The sequence below is a fragment of the Bos mutus genome, chromosome 3 (assembly GCF_027580195.1).
Source record: "Bos mutus isolate GX-2022 chromosome 3, NWIPB_WYAK_1.1, whole genome shotgun sequence".
Taxonomy (NCBI): Eukaryota; Metazoa; Chordata; class Mammalia; order Artiodactyla; family Bovidae; genus Bos; species Bos mutus.
Genome location: NC_091619.1, coordinates 27,394,657 through 27,416,035, shown reverse-complemented (window position 1 = coordinate 27,416,035; position 21,379 = coordinate 27,394,657). Strand labels below are relative to the sequence as shown.

Below are 21,379 nucleotides of genomic sequence, written 5' to 3'. Positions count from 1 at the left end.
CACATCACACAAAAACAGTTTGCTGATGCCTGATCTAAAGCTATAGCCAAACCTGAATATACACAAAGATTATTACTATTTTTACAAAAAGCCATTCATCTATGCTTTTACAGCTTCCAATGGTGAGCACTTGACTATTCTGAAAATAAGTTTAATCCATCTGTAGACAGCTCTAACTGTTGATTGGGGAAAGCAATGTTTTATTGTAAACTGAGCTGTTTATACATTTATCTATAATTTTCACCTACAGTCCTTAGATCCACATTGTGGAGTAACAAAAGCAAAGTCCATTTGGCTTCCATGTCAAAAGAGCTACTCTTATCTTTCAACCATACCTCAGAACATGGGATCTGGACACATTAGAATGCTGAAAGGCTTCCTCAAGTGGACAATTTTGTACCATTAATATATAAGCTACTAAGCATGTAAGAAATTATTTAGAGAAAAAACTCATTTGCTAAGTTTTTGACATGTAACAGTCCATAGCAATTTTAAAAGATATGGGGGAAAAAGTTAGAAATGATCCCTACTATTGAAAACTATACAGAGGAGACTCTCAACATTCTTAAAGATGTAATGAACAAAGCTGAAGTGAGTTTCCAATGAAGAACTTATCTTTCAAAAGTTTACATGCTAGAATGTCACTTAAAATCTTGAAGTACCTAAGATTTGTTTTAGCTGCTTTCTCCTAATTCAGTGTTCCAAATTATAGCCATACAACTAATTATTTCTTACCTAAATTGACTACATTCTTTGCCCAAAAGGTAGGATCACAATGGAAACGTATTGCTCCATTAGCAGCAGGGACAGGATCACACCGTGCTTTCAAAATATGGCGCAACTGAAAAGTAATCTTACAGGGAAAAAATCACATTAGTCTTAAAATTAAATACCACTTGAGAAAACAAACAAGATAAAGACATAATAAAACCTCATGTAGCCCCAGAGTGTCCATCTCAGATGAGACAGAATCAGTGTTTAAAAAAACTATATTAACAATCAAACACACATGCTTGAATTTCTGCCATTTCTGGTGCTAAACTACATTATACAAGTATTTCCAAAACCCATGATTGACTCAAACCTTAGTGTATGATTTCATTTATATGAAATTCTAGAAAATGACAAAAATCAGACTAGTGGCTGCAAAATGCTAGGGGTAGAGAAAAACAAAAAAACTTTTGCAGGTAATGGAAACTTCCTATATTTTGGTGTGATGGTCATTACTTCTACTGAAATTCAAAATGTAAATTTAAATAGGTGTAAGTAACACCTTAATAAGGTCAACTTAAAGAAAAAGAAGGTACTGGGGTCTCACCAGTCGCTTGCTGTACAGTAGTGCCGTGCTGCTACCACTTGCAATTGCCCAGTTAGTAAAGTTCATAACGTGTTTCACCTGCCGGGAAAGGCCTGTGATGTCATTCTGTTGCTGTAGTAACTTCATCTGTCTTTCTTTTGTAACATTCTGAAACAGAACAAGAGGTTCACTGAGGAATTACTATATGTATCAGTTCAATTTCTATCACAAATGAACATAGTACTTATATTTATCTTTAAATATGGGATAACTTAAGCTCCTCATTATTTAATGAGTCTATGTTCAAGGACAAAGTTACTAACAAAAGAGGGACTAAAATTTAGTTCTTAGTTCTCTGGGCTAAAATAGACATTGTATATACAGAAACTAATGTTAATTATGTCTTCCTTCTCCTTCAGAAGATGAAAAGTCTTTGTTAAAAATAGTGTCCTTCTATTAGGCTAATCTAATATATAGAGCTTATGACTTATGAGCTGACCTTTAGAAATAATTTTATTATCTTAACTCAGTACACTTCTCAGGCCAAAGAAAATTTTGTGTTACCAGTGCCATCTACTGGTGTGGCAATGAGGCTGAAAAAACCTATTATTTTAAATATTAAGACAAAAGGAGAAAGATGAATTGCAGAGTGGAAGCAAAGATCAATTTGAGGAAAATGCTGCAAAGGAAAAATAAACTGCTTTCTGGGGATGAAACTTCCCAGAAGGAATAGAGGATGCTCTATGTCCTTTGACTTTCAGCATGCTAAACAACTTGCCTCTTCGGTCTTAACCACTTTCTTACAAGTGATTCAACTGAGTTTACTGAACAATATTTCTCCTAAGGAAATAACTTGCTCACTTTATAATGTAAATTAGTAGATAAAAATATTCAACTGATGGGAGTTTTATTTACAACTTCCCAGAAAATCATCCCTTTTATAAAGTTTAGGAAAACCTCTATTTTACAAAGTTTAGAAACATAGTACACTAGAAAATATCTATTGCTTAAATTATCAGCATGTTAGAAATATGTGGCAGATTTATCATTAGGTATTAGTGTATATTTTAGCAATAAAAGGCACTTTAATTCAAAACTTTTAATTCAAAAGTTCTTGAAATGGTTTCAGAACATTACTTTAGACTTATAATTAAAATGTATTTACTGTAAGTTAAAAGGTATCAAAAATAATTGCCTGCTCATGCTCTCCCTTTACAAGGTCCTTTTTAAAATAAAAATCTATTAAGGTTAAATGCAACTAGGCTGGATATACAACAGTCATAAGAAACCTCAAACTAACAATATGTGTGAGAGTACTTTTAATCTCACAATAGTGGAACAATGGCAACATGTATTTCAAAAGACAGAAATTCAGAAATCCTACTCTGCTGACATATACTGCTGACATATATTTATATGTAATTATGCCTAATATTTCACAATTTTGAAGAAAGCAATAGCAACAGAAAAAAAATCTATGAAAAATTTGAGGTTAATAGTAACTAAAAGTTAATCAAATATCCATGTAATTTATTACTTTTCAATTCTGCTTTAAATGTAACCCCATATTACCTAAGCCAATTTAAAACCACAAAATTTTGAGAACAATCAACTGTGGTCAGTAGAGTCTCTGATTAAAACAATCTGGATTTCACAAATTGACTGGCTTCTCATCTAGAAATTTAAATCATATATTAACCTCAAAATATGCAACATAAAGACATAATACAACAAAATTACCAGTAAATTTAAAGTTTATAAATTTCAAAATGAATAGCATTTTTAGGAAAACTATGGAACATTAAAAAATAAAATGAAGCACCCGCATGAGTCAGTAAGACTCCCAATATACATTCACACGTAAAAGTTAAACTGAGGGCCCATCTGAGGGGAGAAGAGGGAGTGTGGCAGGTCAGCTTTGTCTTCATTTATATCACATTTTAGTAATAATTCTTTCATTTCTAAGAGGCCAACACTATCTCCTAACTGATATAGCTAAAGTATTATTAATTAAATTGGGCTATAAAGTAACTAACTTGAAAAGAGGATTTTCCAATTAAAAAAACACACGAAAAAATTTTTAACTGACTTTACTTTCATACCCCCCACAACCAATCTAAAAGAGCTTTCAATAAACATTAAAAACAGCTAAAGAGCAAGAGAAGCAGTTTTTGTTTTATTTTGGCTTTGAACCATACCTCTAGCTGCTGTAAGAGAGATTTTCCTTTCTTATTAATTTCATTGATAAGGGTGAAAATGGCCACTTTAATTTCCTGTTCTACTCGTTTGTTAGTCTCATTTACTTCTTTTATCCTGAATAAGAGAAATGCATCATTAGGTTATCGACTTATCCTACGTCTCTGAATTACCAACTGTAACAGAAATTCATCCAACTGGGCACTTAAACGAGTAATTAAATTTATGTCAAATGTACAACTTATGTTTTGGCAGGCCTGACCACTCAATTTGGCCCAAACAAGTTATGTATATAGACAAAGAATGAATTAAATATTTAGTAATTTTAAATTAAGTTCATAAAGGACAGTTTATTACACTACATGGCAATCTCCTTTAGTTTCTATGACATGAAAGTGATATACAAACATCTGCCATCAATGATTGCTGGTTAGTGTTAAATATGGCACATTGGTTCTATTTAATCATAGTGCTTTTCAAGAACAATGAGCAAAGAACCAATGTTGCAACCAATACTATTATCTTTTGAAATAGCAGGAAGCGTAGAAGCATTTAGGTTCACTTATAACTACTTCAAATGTGAATTCATATATACTCATTGCATGGGTTTTTCTCAAAATGACTTACTTCTCAAAATGTTTTAAGGGAATAAAACACTTTCATTCCTTTTATAAAAATAGCTGTTAAATGTTTTAGAAATAAATACAAGCTACCATTAAGTTATAAAAATTTTGGTTGCAAATATGAAATAGCCAATACCTTGCTATTTATAAAATAGGAAGAGAAAAATCCCACAAATATAAATACATAAAATGTTAACAAACAATCATAAGATGGTAACCTTCAACTTTTACACATTCTACTTTTATACAAACTATAACTAACACTTTCAACCACTAAAATTGCCTTTCATTTATCAAGTACAAATTTGAATAACTTGAATACACTGGATCAAGAATGTAGTTTTCCCTCCTTTGTACATCAGGCACTGATTTGAAAGTTTTACTCAGTGCTGTCCTTATCTTATTAAAGTGAGTACAGGACAAGTTTTTTTAAATCAGAGTGCTAATTACTAGTGCTAAGAAATACATGACTCAAAATGATTCGGAAAGGAAGGGGAGGTTCAAGAGGGAGGGAACATACACATACCTATGGCTGATTCATGCATGGCAGAACCAACACAACATTGTAAAGCAATTATCCTCCCATTAAAAATAAATAAATTAAAAAAAAAAAAAAAAAGATTCAGCCAAAGGTTGAAATCATTAAGCATGCTGACAGTAGAGTCAAACACCCCTAGGTTTAAGCATGGATAATTTACATTCAATTGTAAAGGAAGAGAAAAATAAATGAATGTACATTAAAAAATGGAGAAAAGTCATCGAAGAATTTAAAAGAAGTATAATTATAGATTTTAATCTTAAATGCTTTATTTTAAAGCTTTCTGGAGATGAAATTCTTTCTCCAACCATCTGTAATCATACGACACATAAGCCTCACTTGTCTATACAGACTGAGGAACATTTATACAAAATATGCATAACATACATGGTATAAAAATACAGGACTGCATATGAATTCTCTCTCTATCCTTTGTCTGAAAAGGATAACCATCTGTAATTTATGAGAAGACAGTTATCCTCTCCAATATCATCTACAATATAACAGCATAAAAAACATCCTGACATAACCACAAGAACTAGTGGTTCCTGACTAGTATATGTGTATATATATTTACATATTGTCTACACTCTCTGAGGAGCCTCTATTTTCCTTTGGTATAACCTTTTAGGATGAAAGTTATAACATCTCTTAATGTCTAACATATTATTACCTAATATACTATATAATCACCATTCATTCATCTTCAATATTTTAAGTATTTAATGGGTCTTTTTAAATCATCAAAAATTAATTTTAATATTCTAGAGATCCTAGAAGTCTTAATTTTGTGAGTCTAAAGAATAAAAACATATGAACCCTTATTCATACCTCTAGGAACATAGGGGTTTTAATTATGCCAGCTCCAAGTGTTTGTCTGCAAGGACTCCTTTAAGAGTCCTAATCTTCTTAACCTACTCACTTATGAACTTAGTCCCAACAGCCATTGTGGGTTTTTTGTGTCTGTTTTTGTTTGTTTTTCTGTGGCCACACTGCATGATCCGAGTCCCCTAACTAGGAATCAAACCCATGGCCCCTGGAGTAGAAGTATGGAGTCTTAACCACTGGACCACCAGAAAAGTCTCAGTCCCACGTGCTTTATCAACAAATTTAGTTAATTTAGAAATTAACAAAAATAGGATTTCTAAAAACTATTGTTGTTGTTCTAAAAACTAGTGTTGGTGATTTTAAAAAGCTAAAATTTGAGGGTTTACTATGTGCCAGAAACTGTGTTCTCATAATAATACAACTAAGATAAGTACTGTTTTTATTTTATTTTATTTTTTTTGATAAGTACTGTTTTTAATGTTTGTTTTACAGATGGAAAATTTGCCTACCGTTCTTCATATTCTCTCCTCTGTCTTCCACAGTCTCTAGTCAAAATTTTATAATTTAACTCTTTATACAATAATTGCTTTTTCTACACTTAACTAAGCCTTATGAAGACTAGAGTGATATTAACTATATAACAGTCAATGATGTATCCTAAATGAGTATCCAAAATTTTAGTGAATTAAATTTTCTTTAATAAACATCATAATCCAACCTCAAATCATTTACTCCTCAAAAAAAAAAATCTTTTCTATATATGCTTAATATAGAAGGAAAACAAATTTAAACTGGACCCACTGTGTTTAATAATCCTTAATGTGAAATTTTGGTTTTAAGGAACCACACTTACCTATTCTGCACCTGAGTAGCTGCAAAATGAACATAATTCTTCTTCTCAAGAAGCTTAGCCAGTAGATTCTCAATTGCACCTTTCTGGTTTTGAAAAGCTTCTTCCAAAAACTGATACCTTCAAAACAAACAAACAAAAAAAAATTACATTTAAAACAGAAAATTTATGACTGTGATTTGGGAATGAAAACTGCTGGATGAGTCAATCTTGAAACCTTAAATGATCAACATTCTAAGAAGGACACACACCCCTTACATCACCAGCAACTTTTAACTATCAATTCCCCTTCACTCTTAACCTGACCCAGTGAATCCACTATAAAACAAACAAAATCACTCAAAACTGCTCAAGTGTTCTTACATTAGAGTTTTGATTCAGGATTGCATTTTTTAAAAATCCAAATACTGGCATGAGTTATATACATTTTAAATCAGAAAATATAATCACATTGCACAAAATACTTTCAAAGGTGGGAAAACTTTCCACAATTTCAAAATCATAAAATCACTGCTACTATTGTAATATATGTGTGTGTTAGTTGCTCAGTCATGTCGAACTCTTTGCAACTCCATGGACTATAGCCCACCAGGCTCCTCTGTCCATGGAATTCATCAGGCAAGAATACTGGAGTGGGTTGCCACTTCCTTCTCCAGGGGATCTTCCCGACCCAGGGATCAAATCCATGTCTCCTGCATCGCAGGCAGATTCTTTACCATCTGAGCCACCAGGAAAATCATACAGAAATACAATATAAAAGATCTGAAGAAGAGAGAAGGGGAAGATCAGCTAGAACTCTAAAGATAGTAGTTCAGATGATCAGGGTACAGTACTAATGGGTATAGCTGAATAAACAAGCTTGAACAATGGTCTCTGACTTTGTCACAGTGATCAACATTTTTGGTAATTTGAAAGTTTAACTGGAGCCATAACATCCATGATATAACCTAAAAACTGAACGCCTAGCTAAGGCAGAATCAAGAAAAGATTGCCAGAAAAGAGAAGCTCAAGGCACTGAAGAAGTTTTCATTGTCTATGTGGACACAGATCATTAAAGTAAAAGCAGAAATTGAGATGCAGAGGAAGGCTATGAGCACCTAAATGTTTGTACCTTTAGTAAAGGTCTCCATTGTGGTAAATACAGGAGGAAAGGCTATGGAGTTGTTAACAAAAGGAAAGTTTGCTGAGTGGTGGGGTTTAAGATGTAAAGGAAAAATTGAGAGAATTAGAATGCAAAGTTTAGAACAATAGGGTGAGTGCGGTTACACAAAATGGCTGGCAAATGAGGTTTTTATTTTGTGCATTAAGAATTTTTTATTATAGTGAAATATACATAACAGGCATATCATTTTACGATTTTCAAGGAGAAAAATTTTAAAGCAAAAAAAAAGAACCTATCTACAATGTAAAATCTAGCACATGATAACTTGTATGATATATTAACTAAACAGCACAAAAGCATGTGAGTATTTTAATTTAAAAGGCTTTTAAAAGAGGTTCTGTTACAAAGGTGAGCCAGACTATTCCTTCATTGAAGAAACATTAAAGGAACAACATTTGATTCATTTCCTATACCATTTATTTCTCAAAGGCCAAAATGAAATTTTACTTTGTTTAATCTGTATGGACAAAGCAGGAATATGAGATTTCCACGCTAACCCTTTTGACTTAAGCTTTACATTGTAAAGAAGAAAGATCTTTTGACCCAGAGTTTAAATATGTCAGCAAACAAGAAGGCATTGGGCAGAAAGGTCAACTAGTACCATAACTTACAAAATTTTAATTCATGAAATTTAAATCTGTACAATTTTATTTTTCTCAACTCAAAATAATGTTTCAGAATCCTACTTCTATAAATGTCTTACTGCATTCATATGCACAAGCAGGAAGCAAATACACCATGATACACCTAGGAGACAGTATATTCCCTTTTCTGCCTTCATATAGGTGTTGACATCTACACTGGATGTTAAAGGGTGAGTAAGACCTTTCTAGGTAAACAAACCTGGGAGAAAGGTAAGAGCTTTCACTGGGGTAAACAATCTGAATGTACAAAAGCACACAGTTCTGAAGTCATCTGTAAGTTTCAGGGCTAAGGAAAAGACAAAGCTAGAAAAACAGGGAGGTACCAGGTGTTAAACACAACTGTACATTTTGCTGAAGGTGGACTCAGATAATAAATAACAGTTAACCATCAAGATTGGTAAAACACTGATAATCAGATTTGCTTCCATTCACTTGAATGAATGTCTACTGTATTACTAGAAGAAAAATACTAACGAGCTTGAAAACCAAATGAACAATACAGTAGTTTTGGCTACAAGCTCCTTCTGATTCTCTTAGCTAACAGAATAAACTAACACTGAGTTTTCTTTTTGAACGAATCAATGTTAATAGTTGAAATACTTCAGAAATGAGGGGGAAGAACAACTAATAAATGGATCAAGCACAATTTTTTTAACATGTAATATGCAGTTTCTTAGATTTTAATCTTGCATATGAAGCAGTGATTCTTAACATGGAATTCTTCACCACAGTGACTTATTTTGTGTATTTCAACATGTCTATATAAAAATTACGCACGCAAACTTAGTAATGATGGGCTTACAAGTTAAGACTTTTTCTCCTTTTGGCTAGAATTATAGAAACTCAGTATAACATGTATACTACCAATTATCATGTTTTGAACAGAATCATTATGCTTATACATATATATCAATTTATTGACAAATAAACTATTATTTAAAGCTATTTGCTAAGTTTTTGAAAAGAGGGCTCTCATAAGTATGGGAAGTGAATAAAGGATTTTTCCGAAGGCTGAGAATCACTTAGCTAAAACTGCAAACTGTAACTTCTGAATGCACATTTAAAGTCTTATCAGACCCTGAGTTGTAAAAGGATGCCACTCTATTTGCCAAGTAATTATTCTTAGTAACTGTCAGAGTGTTTAACAGTTGATAAGATTTTACTCTGGCTACTTCCAGGGAAATATATCATCTTAGTTTGTATGCAAACTGATTGTCTAGGTAAACATCCTTTAAACCTGATATGTAGCAATTCCGATTCAGTTTCTTCCTTAAATCAGTTATCTATAAAATTTCATAAATACAAATTATATAAATTTTCAAGCATAGATTAAAGCACAGATTCAATCCCACAGAACCAATCATCCACTTACAAAAAGTATCCATTTATAGCTAATTTTTTCAGTATACTCACCTATTCTATCCTCAAGATTACTCTGAAAAATAGTCCAAACGTAATTTATCTAAGCATTTATCAATCTAGAAATAACAATTAGCTCATTTTGAGAACTTACAATGTTTTCAGGCATTTTGCTAAGTATCTTACATGGATTCTCATTAAATCTTTAGAAAGACTTAATAACTAAGTAATATTACAGTCGTCACAGTAACATGATTTGGACAACTTTCTATGTCTCAGGTCTTCTTCAGAAAAATATAGAATAATCATATCTTACAGGATTAGTCCAAGAATTAAATTGATCAAAAAAATATAAAACACTTAAATAAACATACTATTTTGCTTATTAAAGCACAGTAAAGGCTTAAAGCTGTTTATCACTGATATTTTTAGCAATATTTTAAAATGATTTGCATTGTTTAAAATAAAATACCTCAATCCAACAACAACAACAAAAGACCTACAGCATACATAAAGACTTCATAATAGTACTCGGGAGAATTTTAAACTGAGGTTATGTTCCTTACTCAAGGCAATATGCAAAAGGGAGATGATAATGCCATAAGGATTCAACAACAGCTCTATGAAGACCTACAACACCTTCTAGAACTAACACCCAAAAAAGATGTCCTTTTCATTATAGGGGACTGGAATGCAAAAGTAGGAAGTCAAGAGATACCTGTAGTAATAGGCCAATTTGGCCTTGGAGTACAAAATGAAGCAGGGCAAAGGCTAATAGAGTTCTGCCAAGAGAACGCACCACCGGTCATAGCAAATACCCTCTTCCAACAACACAAGAGAAGACTCTACACATGGACATCACCAGATGGTTGACACTGAAATCAGACTGATTATATTCTTTGCAGCCAAAGATGGAAAAGCTCTATACAGTCAGCAAAAACAAGACCGGGAGCTGACTGTGGTTCAGATCATGAACTCCTTATTGCCAAATTCAGACTGAAATTGAAGAAAGTGGAGAAAACCACTAGACCATTCAGGTATGACCTAAATCAAATCCCTTATACTATACCGTCAAAGTGAGAAACAGATTTAAGGGACTAGATCTGATAGAGTGCCTGATGAACTATGGATGGAGGTTCGTGACATTGCACAGGAGACAGGAATCAAGACCATCTCCAAAAAACAGAAGTGAAGAAAAGCTAAATGGCTGTCTGAGGAGGGCTTACAAATAGCTGTGAAAAGAAGAGAAGCAAAAAGCAAAGGAGAAAAGGAAAGATATACCTATTTGAGTGCAGAGTTCCAAAGAATAGCAAGGAGAGATAAGAAAGCCTTCCTCAGCAATCAATGCAAAGAAATAAGAGGAAAACAATAGAATGGGAAATACTAGAGATCTCTTCAAGAAAATTAGAGATACCAAGGGAACATTTCATGCAAAGATGGGCTCAATAAAGGACAGAAATGGTGTGGACCTAACAAAAGCAGAAGATATTAAGAAGTAGCAAAAATACACAGAAGAACTGTACAAAAAAGATCTTCACAACTCAGATAATCATGATGGTGAGATCACTCACCTAGAGCCAGACATCCTGGAATGTGAAGTCAAGTGGGCCTTAGGAAGCATCACTACGAACAAAGCTAGTGGAGGTGATGGAATTCCAGTTGAGCTATTTCAAATCCTGAAAGATGATGCTGTGAAAGTCCTGCACTCAATATGCAGGCAAATTTGGAAAACTCAGCAGCGGCCACAGGACTGGAAAAGGTCAGTTTTCATTCCAATTCCAAAGAAAGGCAATGCCAAAGAATGCTCCAACTACCGCACAATTGTACTCATCTCTCACGCTAGTAAAGTAATGCTCAAAATTCTCCAAACCAGGCTTCAGCAATATGTGAACCATGAACTTCCAGATGTTCAAGCTGGTTTTAGAAAAGGCAGAGGAACCAGAGATCAAATTGTCAACATCTGCTGGATCATCGAAAAAGCAAGAGAGTTCCAGAAAAACATCTATTTCTGGTTTATTGACTATGCCAAAGCCTTTGACTGTGTGGATCACAATTAACTGTGGAAAATTCTGAAAGAGATGGGAATACCAGACCACCTGACCTGCCTCTTGAGAAACCTGTATGCAGGTCAGGAAGCAACAGTTAGGACTGGACAGGGAACAACAGACTGGTTCCAAATAGGAAAAGGAGTACATCAAGGCTGTATATTGTCACCCTGCTTATTTAACTTCTATGCAGAGTACATCATGAGAAATGCTGGGCTGGAGGAAGCACATGCTGGAATCAAGATTGCCAGGAGGAATATCAATAACCTCAGATATGCAGATGACATCACCCTTATGGCAGAAAGTGAAGAAGAACTAAAGAACCTCTTGATGAAAGTGAAAGCGGAGAGTGAAAAAGCTGGCTTAAAGCTCAACATTCAGAAAACTAAGATCATGGCATCTGGTCCCATCACTTCATGGGAAATAGATGGGAAAACAGTGGACACAGTGGCTGACTTTATTTTTCTGGGCTCCAAAATCACTGCAGATAGTGATTGGAGCCATGAAATTAAAAGATGCTTGCTCCTTGGAAGGAAAGTTATGACCAATCTAGATAGCATATTAAAGAGCAGAGACATTACTTTGCCAACAAAGGTCCGTCTAGTCAAGGCTATGGTTTTTCCAGTGGTCATGTATGGATGTGAGAGTTGGACTGTGAAGAAGGCTGAGCACCGAAGAATTGATGCTTTTGAACTGTGGTGTTGGAGAAGATTTTTGAGAGTCCCTTGGACTGCAAGGAGATCCAACCAGTCTATCCTAAGGAGATCAGTCCTGGGTGTTCATTGGAAGGACTGATGTTGAAGCTGAAACTCCAATACTTTGGCCACCTCATGCAAAGAGCTGACTCATTGGAAAAGACCCTGATGCTGGGAAAGATTGAGGGCAGGAGGAGAAGGGGATGAAAGAGAATGAGATGGTTGTATGGCATCACCAACTCGATGGACATGGGTTTGGGTGGATTCCAGGAGTTGGTGATGGACAGGGAGGCCTGGCGTGCTGCGGTTCATGGGGTCACAAAAAGTCAGAGACGACTGAGCGACTGAACTGAACAGCTGCAGAGAGCATGCACTCTGAGCACACATGATGAGAACCAAAAGGATAGAAATCTCAAGAAAGCTTGGGGAAGACATTACGATTCTCATTAAATAGAAAAGGAACAGAAGAAAAACTAAGTCACGAAAGGAACACAATGACATCAACTCATGTTTCAGTTACTGAAAACTTCATTAGTAGAACAAGCTGTTACTTTACATTGCTACCTTTCTTCAAATTTCCTAATCTTTTCTTTTGTAACATCCAACCTGCTCTTAATTCCATCTGAAATCAAACAGAAAAAAACTGGAGGAGAGACCAATAGAGGAACAGTGAGTTTTAGGACAACTGTAATAAAATTAATACATGTATGACTGGCATCCCCAAATGGGGAGGGAGAGGGAAGAGGCAATAAATATTGGAAGAAATTGTAACAGTGGAATAAAATTTCCCGAATTTGACAAAAACTATAAAATGTATATAGATCTAAGCAGCTCAACACCCTCCAAGCACAAGAAACATTTTAAAAATTACACAAAGATATATTGTGTTCAATCTGCTTAAAGTTGATAATAAAGAAAAATTTTAAGTACCAAGAGGAGAAAAGATATATTATGTACAGAGGAGTAAAGACAGAACAGTATCTAATGAAATAATCATATGGTTTTTATCTTTCAGTTTGGCATATCATACTGATTGATTTGCAAATACTGAAGAATCCTTGCTTCCTAGCATAAAGCCCACTTGATCATAATGTATGATCTTTCTAATATGTTGGATTCTTTTTGCTAGAGTTTTGTTGAGGATTTTTGCATCTATATTCATCAGTGATACTGGACTGTTGTTTTTTTTGTGTGTGGCATCTTTGTGGTTTTGGTGTCAGGGTGATCATAGCCTTGTAGAATGAGTTTGGGAGTTTTTCTTCCTCTGCATTTTTCTGGAAGAGTTTGAGTAGGATAGGTGTTAGCTCTTATCTGAATTTTTGGAAGAATTCACCTGTGAAGCTACCTGGTTCTGGGCTTTTGTTTGTTGGAAGATTTTTTATTATAGTTTTGCATGTATAAAGAATGAAACTAGAACAGTTTCTAACACCATACACAAAAATAAACTTCAAATGGATTAAAGACCTAAATGTAAGACCAGAAACTATAAAACTTTTAGAGGAAAACAAAGGCAGAACACTCTGCAACATAAATCACAGCAAGATCCTCTATGACCCACCTCTCAGAGTAATGGAAATAAAAACAAAAATAAACAAACGGGACCCAATTAAACTTAAAAGCTTTTGCAAAATGAAGGAAACTATAAGCAAACTGAAAAGACAGCCCTCAAAATGGGAGAAAATAATAGCAAATGAATTAACTGACAAAGAGTTGATCTCCAAAATATACAAACAGTTCATGCAGCTCAATACCAGAAAAATGAATGACCCAATCAAAAAGTAGGCAAAAGACTTAGACATTTCTCCAAAGAGGACATACAGATGGCTAATAAACACATGAGAAGATGCCCAACTTCACTATTAGAGAAATGCAAATCAAAACCACAACAAGGTATCATCTCACACCAGTCAGAATGGCCATCATCAAAAAGTCTACAAACAAGAAATGCTGGAGAGGGTGTGGAGCAAAGGCGACCCTCTTACACTGCTAGTGGGAATGAAAACTGGTACAGTCACTATGGAGAACAGTTTGGAGATTCCTTAAAAAACTGAGAAAAGGACTGTCATGAGACCCAGCAACCCCACTGCTGTGCATACACCCTCCACCAAGGAAACCAGAATTGGAAAAGACACATGTACCCCAATGTTCACTGCAGCACTATTTATAATAGGGAGAACATGAAAGCAACCTGGATGTCCATCAGCAAATGAATGTATAAGGAAGTAGTGGTACTTATACACAATGGAATATTACTCCGCTATAAAGGAATGTATTTGAGTCAGTTTCAAGGAGGTGGGATGAACCTGGAGCCTATTACACAGAGTGAAGTAAGTCAGAAAGAGAAAGACAAATACTGTATATCAACATATACATGAATTTAGAAAGACAGTACCAACGATCTTACATGCAGTGCAGCAAAGGCGACAGATGTAAAGAGCAGACTTTAAGACTCAAGAGGGGAAGGTGAATGTGGGATGATTTGAGAGAACAGCACTGAAACATATACATTACCATATTTAAAATAGATGACCAGCACAAGTTCAATGAATGAAGCAGGGCACCCAAAGCGGGTACTCTGGGACAACCAGAGCAATAGGGTAGTGAGGGAGGTGGGTTCAGGATGGGAGGAACACATGTATACCTGTAGCCAATTCATGCTGATGTATGGCAAAAACCATCCCAATATTGTAATGAAATACAATTAAAATAAATTAACTTTTTTAAAAAGGACAACAGACTTCTCACTAGAAACAATTCAAGCCATAACAGAGTAGAGCTACATCTTAAAGTAGTGAAAGAAAACTGTCAACTTAGAATTAGAGATATAGCAGAAACAGCTTTCAAATATGAAAGTGAAACTTTTGGGAATGATAAAAATACGTTCACTATTCTGACTGTGATGATGGTTTCACAAGTGTGTTACCTTTGCCACCAATAGTCATTTGCTCCTCTACCACCTCTACAGGACTAAAGGAAAGTTACTATAATGCTGTGGAAGAGAGATGAATCCTTAGAAGTAGTAGTCACAAAGTACACTATACGAATTTTTAGACCAAGTACACATCATCTGATGGTCTAAAACAATTTCATTTTGGATATTTAATAGCCTCAACCTGGTAGTGCTTAAATGAACTGGCAAAAGGAAATTCAAACCTTTACTGAAGAAAGCATCATAATTCTAGACAAAGTATTTGCATAAATAATTTTAAAGGAAAATGAGTTCATAGTTTTAAAACAGATATATATACATATATATATATACATACATACATATATATATATATATATATATAAAATGGCATATTTGAATTAAGCAAGCCCATTCACTACGACAAGGCTGTGATAGATGATGCTGTTAAAGCGCTGCACACAATACATTAGTAAATTTGGAAAGCTCAGCAGTGGCCACAGGACTGGAAAAGGTCAGTTTTCATTCCTCCTTCCAAAGAAGGGCAGTGCCAAAGAACGCTCAAACTACCATACAACTGCACTCATTTTACACACTAGTAAGGTTATGCCAAAAATCCTGAAACCTAGGCTTCAGCAGTATGTGAACTGAGAACTTCCAAATGTACAAGCTGGCTTTCGAAGAGGCAGATGAACCAGAGATCAAACTGCCAACATTTGTTGGATCAGAGAAAACAAGGAATTCCAGAAAACCTTCTACTTCTGCTTCACTGACTATGTGAAAGAAAGCCTTTGTGCGGATCATAGCAACTGTGAAAAATTCTTAAAGACGTGAGAATATCAGACCATCTTACCTGTCTCCTGAGAAACCTGTATGTGGGGTCAAAAAGCAACCATTAGAACCTCACATGGAACAACTGACTGGTTCAAAACGGGGAAAGGAGTACAAGACTGTATATTGTCACCCTGTTTATTTAACTTACATGCAGAGTACATCATGCAAAATGCCAGGCTGGATGAAGCTCAAGCTTCAATCAAGACTGCTGGGAGAAATATCAACAATCTCACACACAGGGATGGTAACATTCTAATGGTAGAAAGTGAAGAGGAACTAAGGAGCCTCTTGATGAGGGTGAAAGAGGACAGTGAAAAAAGCTGGCTTAAAACTCAAACTCAACTTCAAAAACCTAAGATCATGGCATCCGGTCCTATCACTTCATGGCAAATAGAAGAGGAAAAAGTGGAAGTGGTGATAGATCTTATTTTCTCGGACTCCAAAATTATTATTATTTTTTATACTAGCCAAAATTAGAAACAACCCAAATTACTATCAAAAAAAGAATGAATTAACTATAGCCAAGAGGTTTCCAAACTTCCTTGGGTGATGATGCCATTTGGCATCTCAGCAGTTTTTTTTTTTTTTTTTTTTTCTTTTCCACAGAACTAAAGTACCTAATATTTCCATTTATCAAGTAGCTAAGTAAAAGACAAGAATCCAGATTTTATTTCATTTACATTTTAGTCGTTCTCTAAACTGCACTTTTAAATACTTTTCTGTGTATGTCTATACACACACTCATATATAAGTCACAAGATATACATATAAAATCACAAAATATGTATATGTAATATATGTCATAGTGACTTATATATGTCATTAATAGGACTTCAAAGTATCCAGTCAGTGAATTCTTCTATTTGCCAGAAGCATTCAAAGGCTAAAAATACAACAGTAAACAAGACAAAACAGGGTCCTATTCTTCCTTTCCTTATATTCTAATTAATGAGAAAACAATTTAAATAGTGATGTGACAGAGAGGACATGGACGGTTAAAAACTATAGACTGGATATACAGAAAAAGATTCTTTTAGAGTGACATTTATGCTAAGATCTCAAAGCTAAGTACCAGCCATACAGAAATCAGAGATCAACTATAAATGGTGACAGGCAGGCTTACACTGCTGCAAAGGAAAAATGATCAACCATTTTCAACCAATACAGATTTCACTTTACAGAATTTTAGCAACATACATCTCAACCAATCTGTCCCTTTCCCAAATGGTACCTGATGACTCTGAAGAATGTTTCTTTCTCAAATCTTCTGAAATTCCTCTATTTCAAGCTAACTCTCAGCCATGCCCACTTCTAGTCATAGCAAACATTCTGCAAGGTAACTGACTCATTGAGCCTATGAGTTCCTCAGACAGTTGGATATTTTCACAAACTACGATACTAAAATTAACAAGGCTTTTTCAGCAAAACCAAAATAAACGAACTATTTTTGGAGATTATCATGAACTACTACTGAACCATTACTCTATCCTGAGCCTCGTAAAGATGGTGAGGCTCCCAAAACATCAACGACCATCTCTGTTTTTGTATATTATATGCATAATCATCACCCAGCCTGGTACTTGGTACATGGTGAGTACTCAAATACCTACTGAACAAATGAGCTGAATGAACATTGAACAGTAAACAAGCTGCTTTTCTGACAATAAATGCACTTCAGGAAAACAATTTGTCTGATTGGAAAATCTGATTTGTTGCCATACCCCTTCCTGAGAAGACTGATGGTAGATACGAATTTGTATGTCATTTCTACCAGCTATCTGGATCACAAATTTTTGCACAAATCATTTAATTGTAGATATTCTACAATCCATACATATAGATACATGGATTATTTGAGGTGGGGGAATGTCAGGGTGAAACAGAGGAATGGGCAGGAATCTAGATTTAGGACAGAAGATCTTATTCTAAATAGGAAACAGGCAAAAGGGAACATAAAAGAAAGTATGGTTCAAGACCCACCCCCCCCCCGCCACTTCAAGACGAGGGGCCCCCAAGCTTATGTTTCAGATCTTTTTGCCTGGTACAGAACATTTTTGCTAAAGATGGTTTGGCTATTTTTCTCAATATAAAAAGAAGTTTGTAAACAATTAAGCCCCAAAAGAACATGGAGAAGACCACACACATTTACACAAACTAGGCCACCAAGCAATCGCCAGATCAGTGACTTGTGAAGTCCTACACAGCACAGACAAATACCATAACTAGAACAGTGACAGTGCAGTCACTCAGTTGTGTCTGACTCTCTGCAACCCATGGACCACAGCCTACCAGGCTCCTCCATCCATAGGATTTTTCAGGCAAGAGTACTGGAGTGGGCTGCCATTTCCTTCTCCAGGGGGGATCTGTCTGACCCAGGGAATGAACCCGGGTCTCCCACGTTGCAGGCAAACACTTTACATCTGAGCCACCAGGGAATCCCATGAAGTCCTACAAAGTGCAGACAAATACAGTAACTAGAAGGGGGCAGCAACTGAGGGAGACAAGAACCCAGGATCAGATGTGTACTACTGCATTTGCCCTGTTACAACACAGTGAGGCAGATTGCGGTGATCTCACAGCATGTAAAAGTAACCCCTTTTTCTTCTTTAACTCCATGACACTAATCACTGCTACAGCAGGACAGGACACTGGCTCTGGGAACTACGAAGAAGCCACCAATGATGGTCTCTCGAAGTCAAGGGGCAAACGCCCAGAAATGTTAAAATTAAGGATCTTGTCCTTGCTTCATATATCCATCCCTGGGCAGCTCAAGGTGGGTACAGAGGCATTGTTCCTAACACCTACCCTTATCCACTCATATTTTTTTACAAAAACACATACATATATACACCCTGCTGTGCACAGTAGACCTAGCCCAATCAAGCAAAGGATGGATCTGGTATGTAAATCGAGTCCCATGCCCTGGGATTAGAGGTTTGTAACAGGAAACTTTTATCACACATAGAGATTCGTCCTATCTTGGCTTCCCCTCTCTGCATCTTTTACCTGGCCCAAGCCTCTTCTAACCTCTCTGCACCACCTTTTTTGCTTCAGACTAATTTCCAACCTTTTAGTAGAAGGCAACCAAGTCACGGGGGCAACCCAGTTAAAACCTAGCCTCCCATGAAACACTGAAGATGAATGGGTTTTAAGAGGACACCATTAGAAAAGCCAGCTCTAATATGCAAATATAAGGTAGTTCAATAGGCTATATAGACCCCAAATAGTTTTTCTTTCTGGTGATACAGCAACAAAAAGTATTCAAACTGTGCAGACCCAGAGCTCCTGCCAACTTATGCTTGAGATTGCTCATATACCTGAGAACACAGTGCAGGAATAAGGGCCTCTGATTAAAATTCACAAAAATACAAAACCTGAATATTTATATTATGAAAAGAAAGTTAAAATGCACAAGGTAAGTCATTTGCACACAGCCAGTGTGGTTGGCATCCTAGAGAAAGTGGGACCCAAGGAACAGTCACCCAAGGGAGCAAATAAATAAAACTGTCTTTGCCCCAAAAGGGGTGCGAGTGAGCTTAGAAGCAGCAGGTCTGCAGCTGTTCCCTCAACCACCCCTTTCGCCTATCTTCACAACCCACTGCTTGGCACAGTTCTCAGCACCCTTCCCAACATGGGATTATAAGGAGACAAGATGTGGAAGCCCCTGCCTTCCCTTGAGATACCCCCTCCCTAAGAATGCAGTAGCTTGTGCTTTGTGTCCATCAATCTGGTCTCATGCTTAATCTGTACATTCTGGCATTGGAAATTTTATTTCATACCCTTCTTTAAGAGTAAAACAACTTCCCTCTCCAGGCTACTTTCAAAAACTGGAGATTCTGGAAGTGGAGGCTCAGATAAAGCATGCAGGGAGGGTTATCCCTAAAGCCCTCCTGTGCATCTGGATGGAGCATAACTGGAGTTCCTTTGCGTCATCCCTTCCCCCAATCAGGAGGGAAGGTGGGTGATGCTATGGATCCTGGTCTGAGATACACGTCTTACCCACTGTGCTCCTGCTTTCCCGACTTTGACAACTGATGCCTGCTTCTCAAAATTTCCAAAACATCCATCCTTGCTTTTTTTTTTTAAAGCCTAATTCCAAGGAAAGCTATTTCTTTAGGAAAACATTTTTGAGAAATTTCACTTATACAGTTCCAGTCAAGGGACCATCACTATATACTCTTTTGTTACTCTTTAACAAAAATGTCTGACATTAGATTCTAAGCAACTACTCTCTGTTAAACCATACTGATCCTCAAAAACAATCCATAAACACCATTCTCTCACTATACAGAAAACTGTAATCAGGGATAAAAAATATTAAGGTGGAGCAAAGATGACTTCCACTCTTAAACTATCACAGAATAACTAGTACCAGTATAGCCCTGCAACCAAAGATTATTAAGCAAGTCAGAAATATACAACTATATTCAGTCACTAGACTGTAAGCAGAAAAATCTTATAATTCTTTAGAGAATATTAGAGAATATCACTCTGTCTGAAGACAATTACATGATAACAGCACAGAGGGCTGGAAACTAAGCAGAACACAGAAGTCTCTCTGAGCTGAGGATGCAGAAATCAGGATTTGGGACTCCATGAGCCAGTGAAATTCATGGAGTAGGGCACTAGAATGGAAGGAGCTGTGTAGGGTGAGATTGGGGAGTGGGGGGTCAAAGAGAAGAAAAAATGAATTCCTCACAAATCCTTAACCAAACTCTGGGCAGTAATACACAGGATGAGATTATGCAGGGATTAACAAAGAGCAGGTGTTATAAAGTTGACACTGTAAAGAGAGAAACTCTTTAGGAGTTTCTAGGAGATAGAAGCAGTTCTAGGAGATAGAATTCCAGCTGAGCCAGTAGAAGAAGAGATTTTGTTTATTTCCCCAGGCATCCATCTGAGAAACCAGAAAGGCTACACATTAAAAGAAACAAAGAACTATACTTGGAACTGATGCTTTTGAAGAATTGATGCGTTTAAACTGTGGTGTTAGAGAAGACTCTTGAAAGTCCCTTGGATTGCAAAGAGATCCAACCAGTTAATTCTAAGGAAATCAGTCTGGGATAGTCACTGGAACGACTGATGCTGAAGCTCCAATACTCTGGCCACCTGATGTGAAGAACTGACTCATTGGAAAAGACCCTGATGCTGTTGGAAAAGACCCTGATGCTGGGAAAGACTGAAGGCAGGAGGAGGAGACAACAGAGGATGAGATGGTTGGATGGCATCACCGACACAACGGACACAAGTTTGAGCAAGCTCTGGGAGGTGGTGATGGGACAGGGAAGCCTGGCGTGTTGCAGTCCATGAGGTCACAAAGAGTCAGACATGACTGAGTGACTAACCTGAATTACTACTTGGAATAAATTCTACCATAGGCCTATTCTGTCCTAACGAAGT

General features: G+C 36.1%; 1 protein-coding gene across 4 annotated transcripts in view; it reads right to left on the bottom strand.

Moving 5' to 3' along the window:
* The window catches only part of TRIM33 (tripartite motif containing 33), a 149,568-nt gene that overhangs the window by 36,945 nt on the left and 91,244 nt on the right, over window positions 1-21,379 (bottom strand). For all 4 annotated transcript variants that reach the window (XM_070367447.1, XM_070367448.1, XM_070367449.1 and 1 more), the window contains 4 exons: window positions 6,336-6,452; window positions 3,496-3,610; window positions 1,319-1,465; window positions 736-853 (listed from right to left, as the gene is read on the bottom strand). In XM_070367447.1, coding sequence (XP_070223548.1) covers window positions 736-853; window positions 1,319-1,465; window positions 3,496-3,610; window positions 6,336-6,452 — 497 coding nt within the window. The remainder of the gene's footprint in view (window positions 1-735; window positions 854-1,318; window positions 1,466-3,495; window positions 3,611-6,335; window positions 6,453-21,379) is intronic.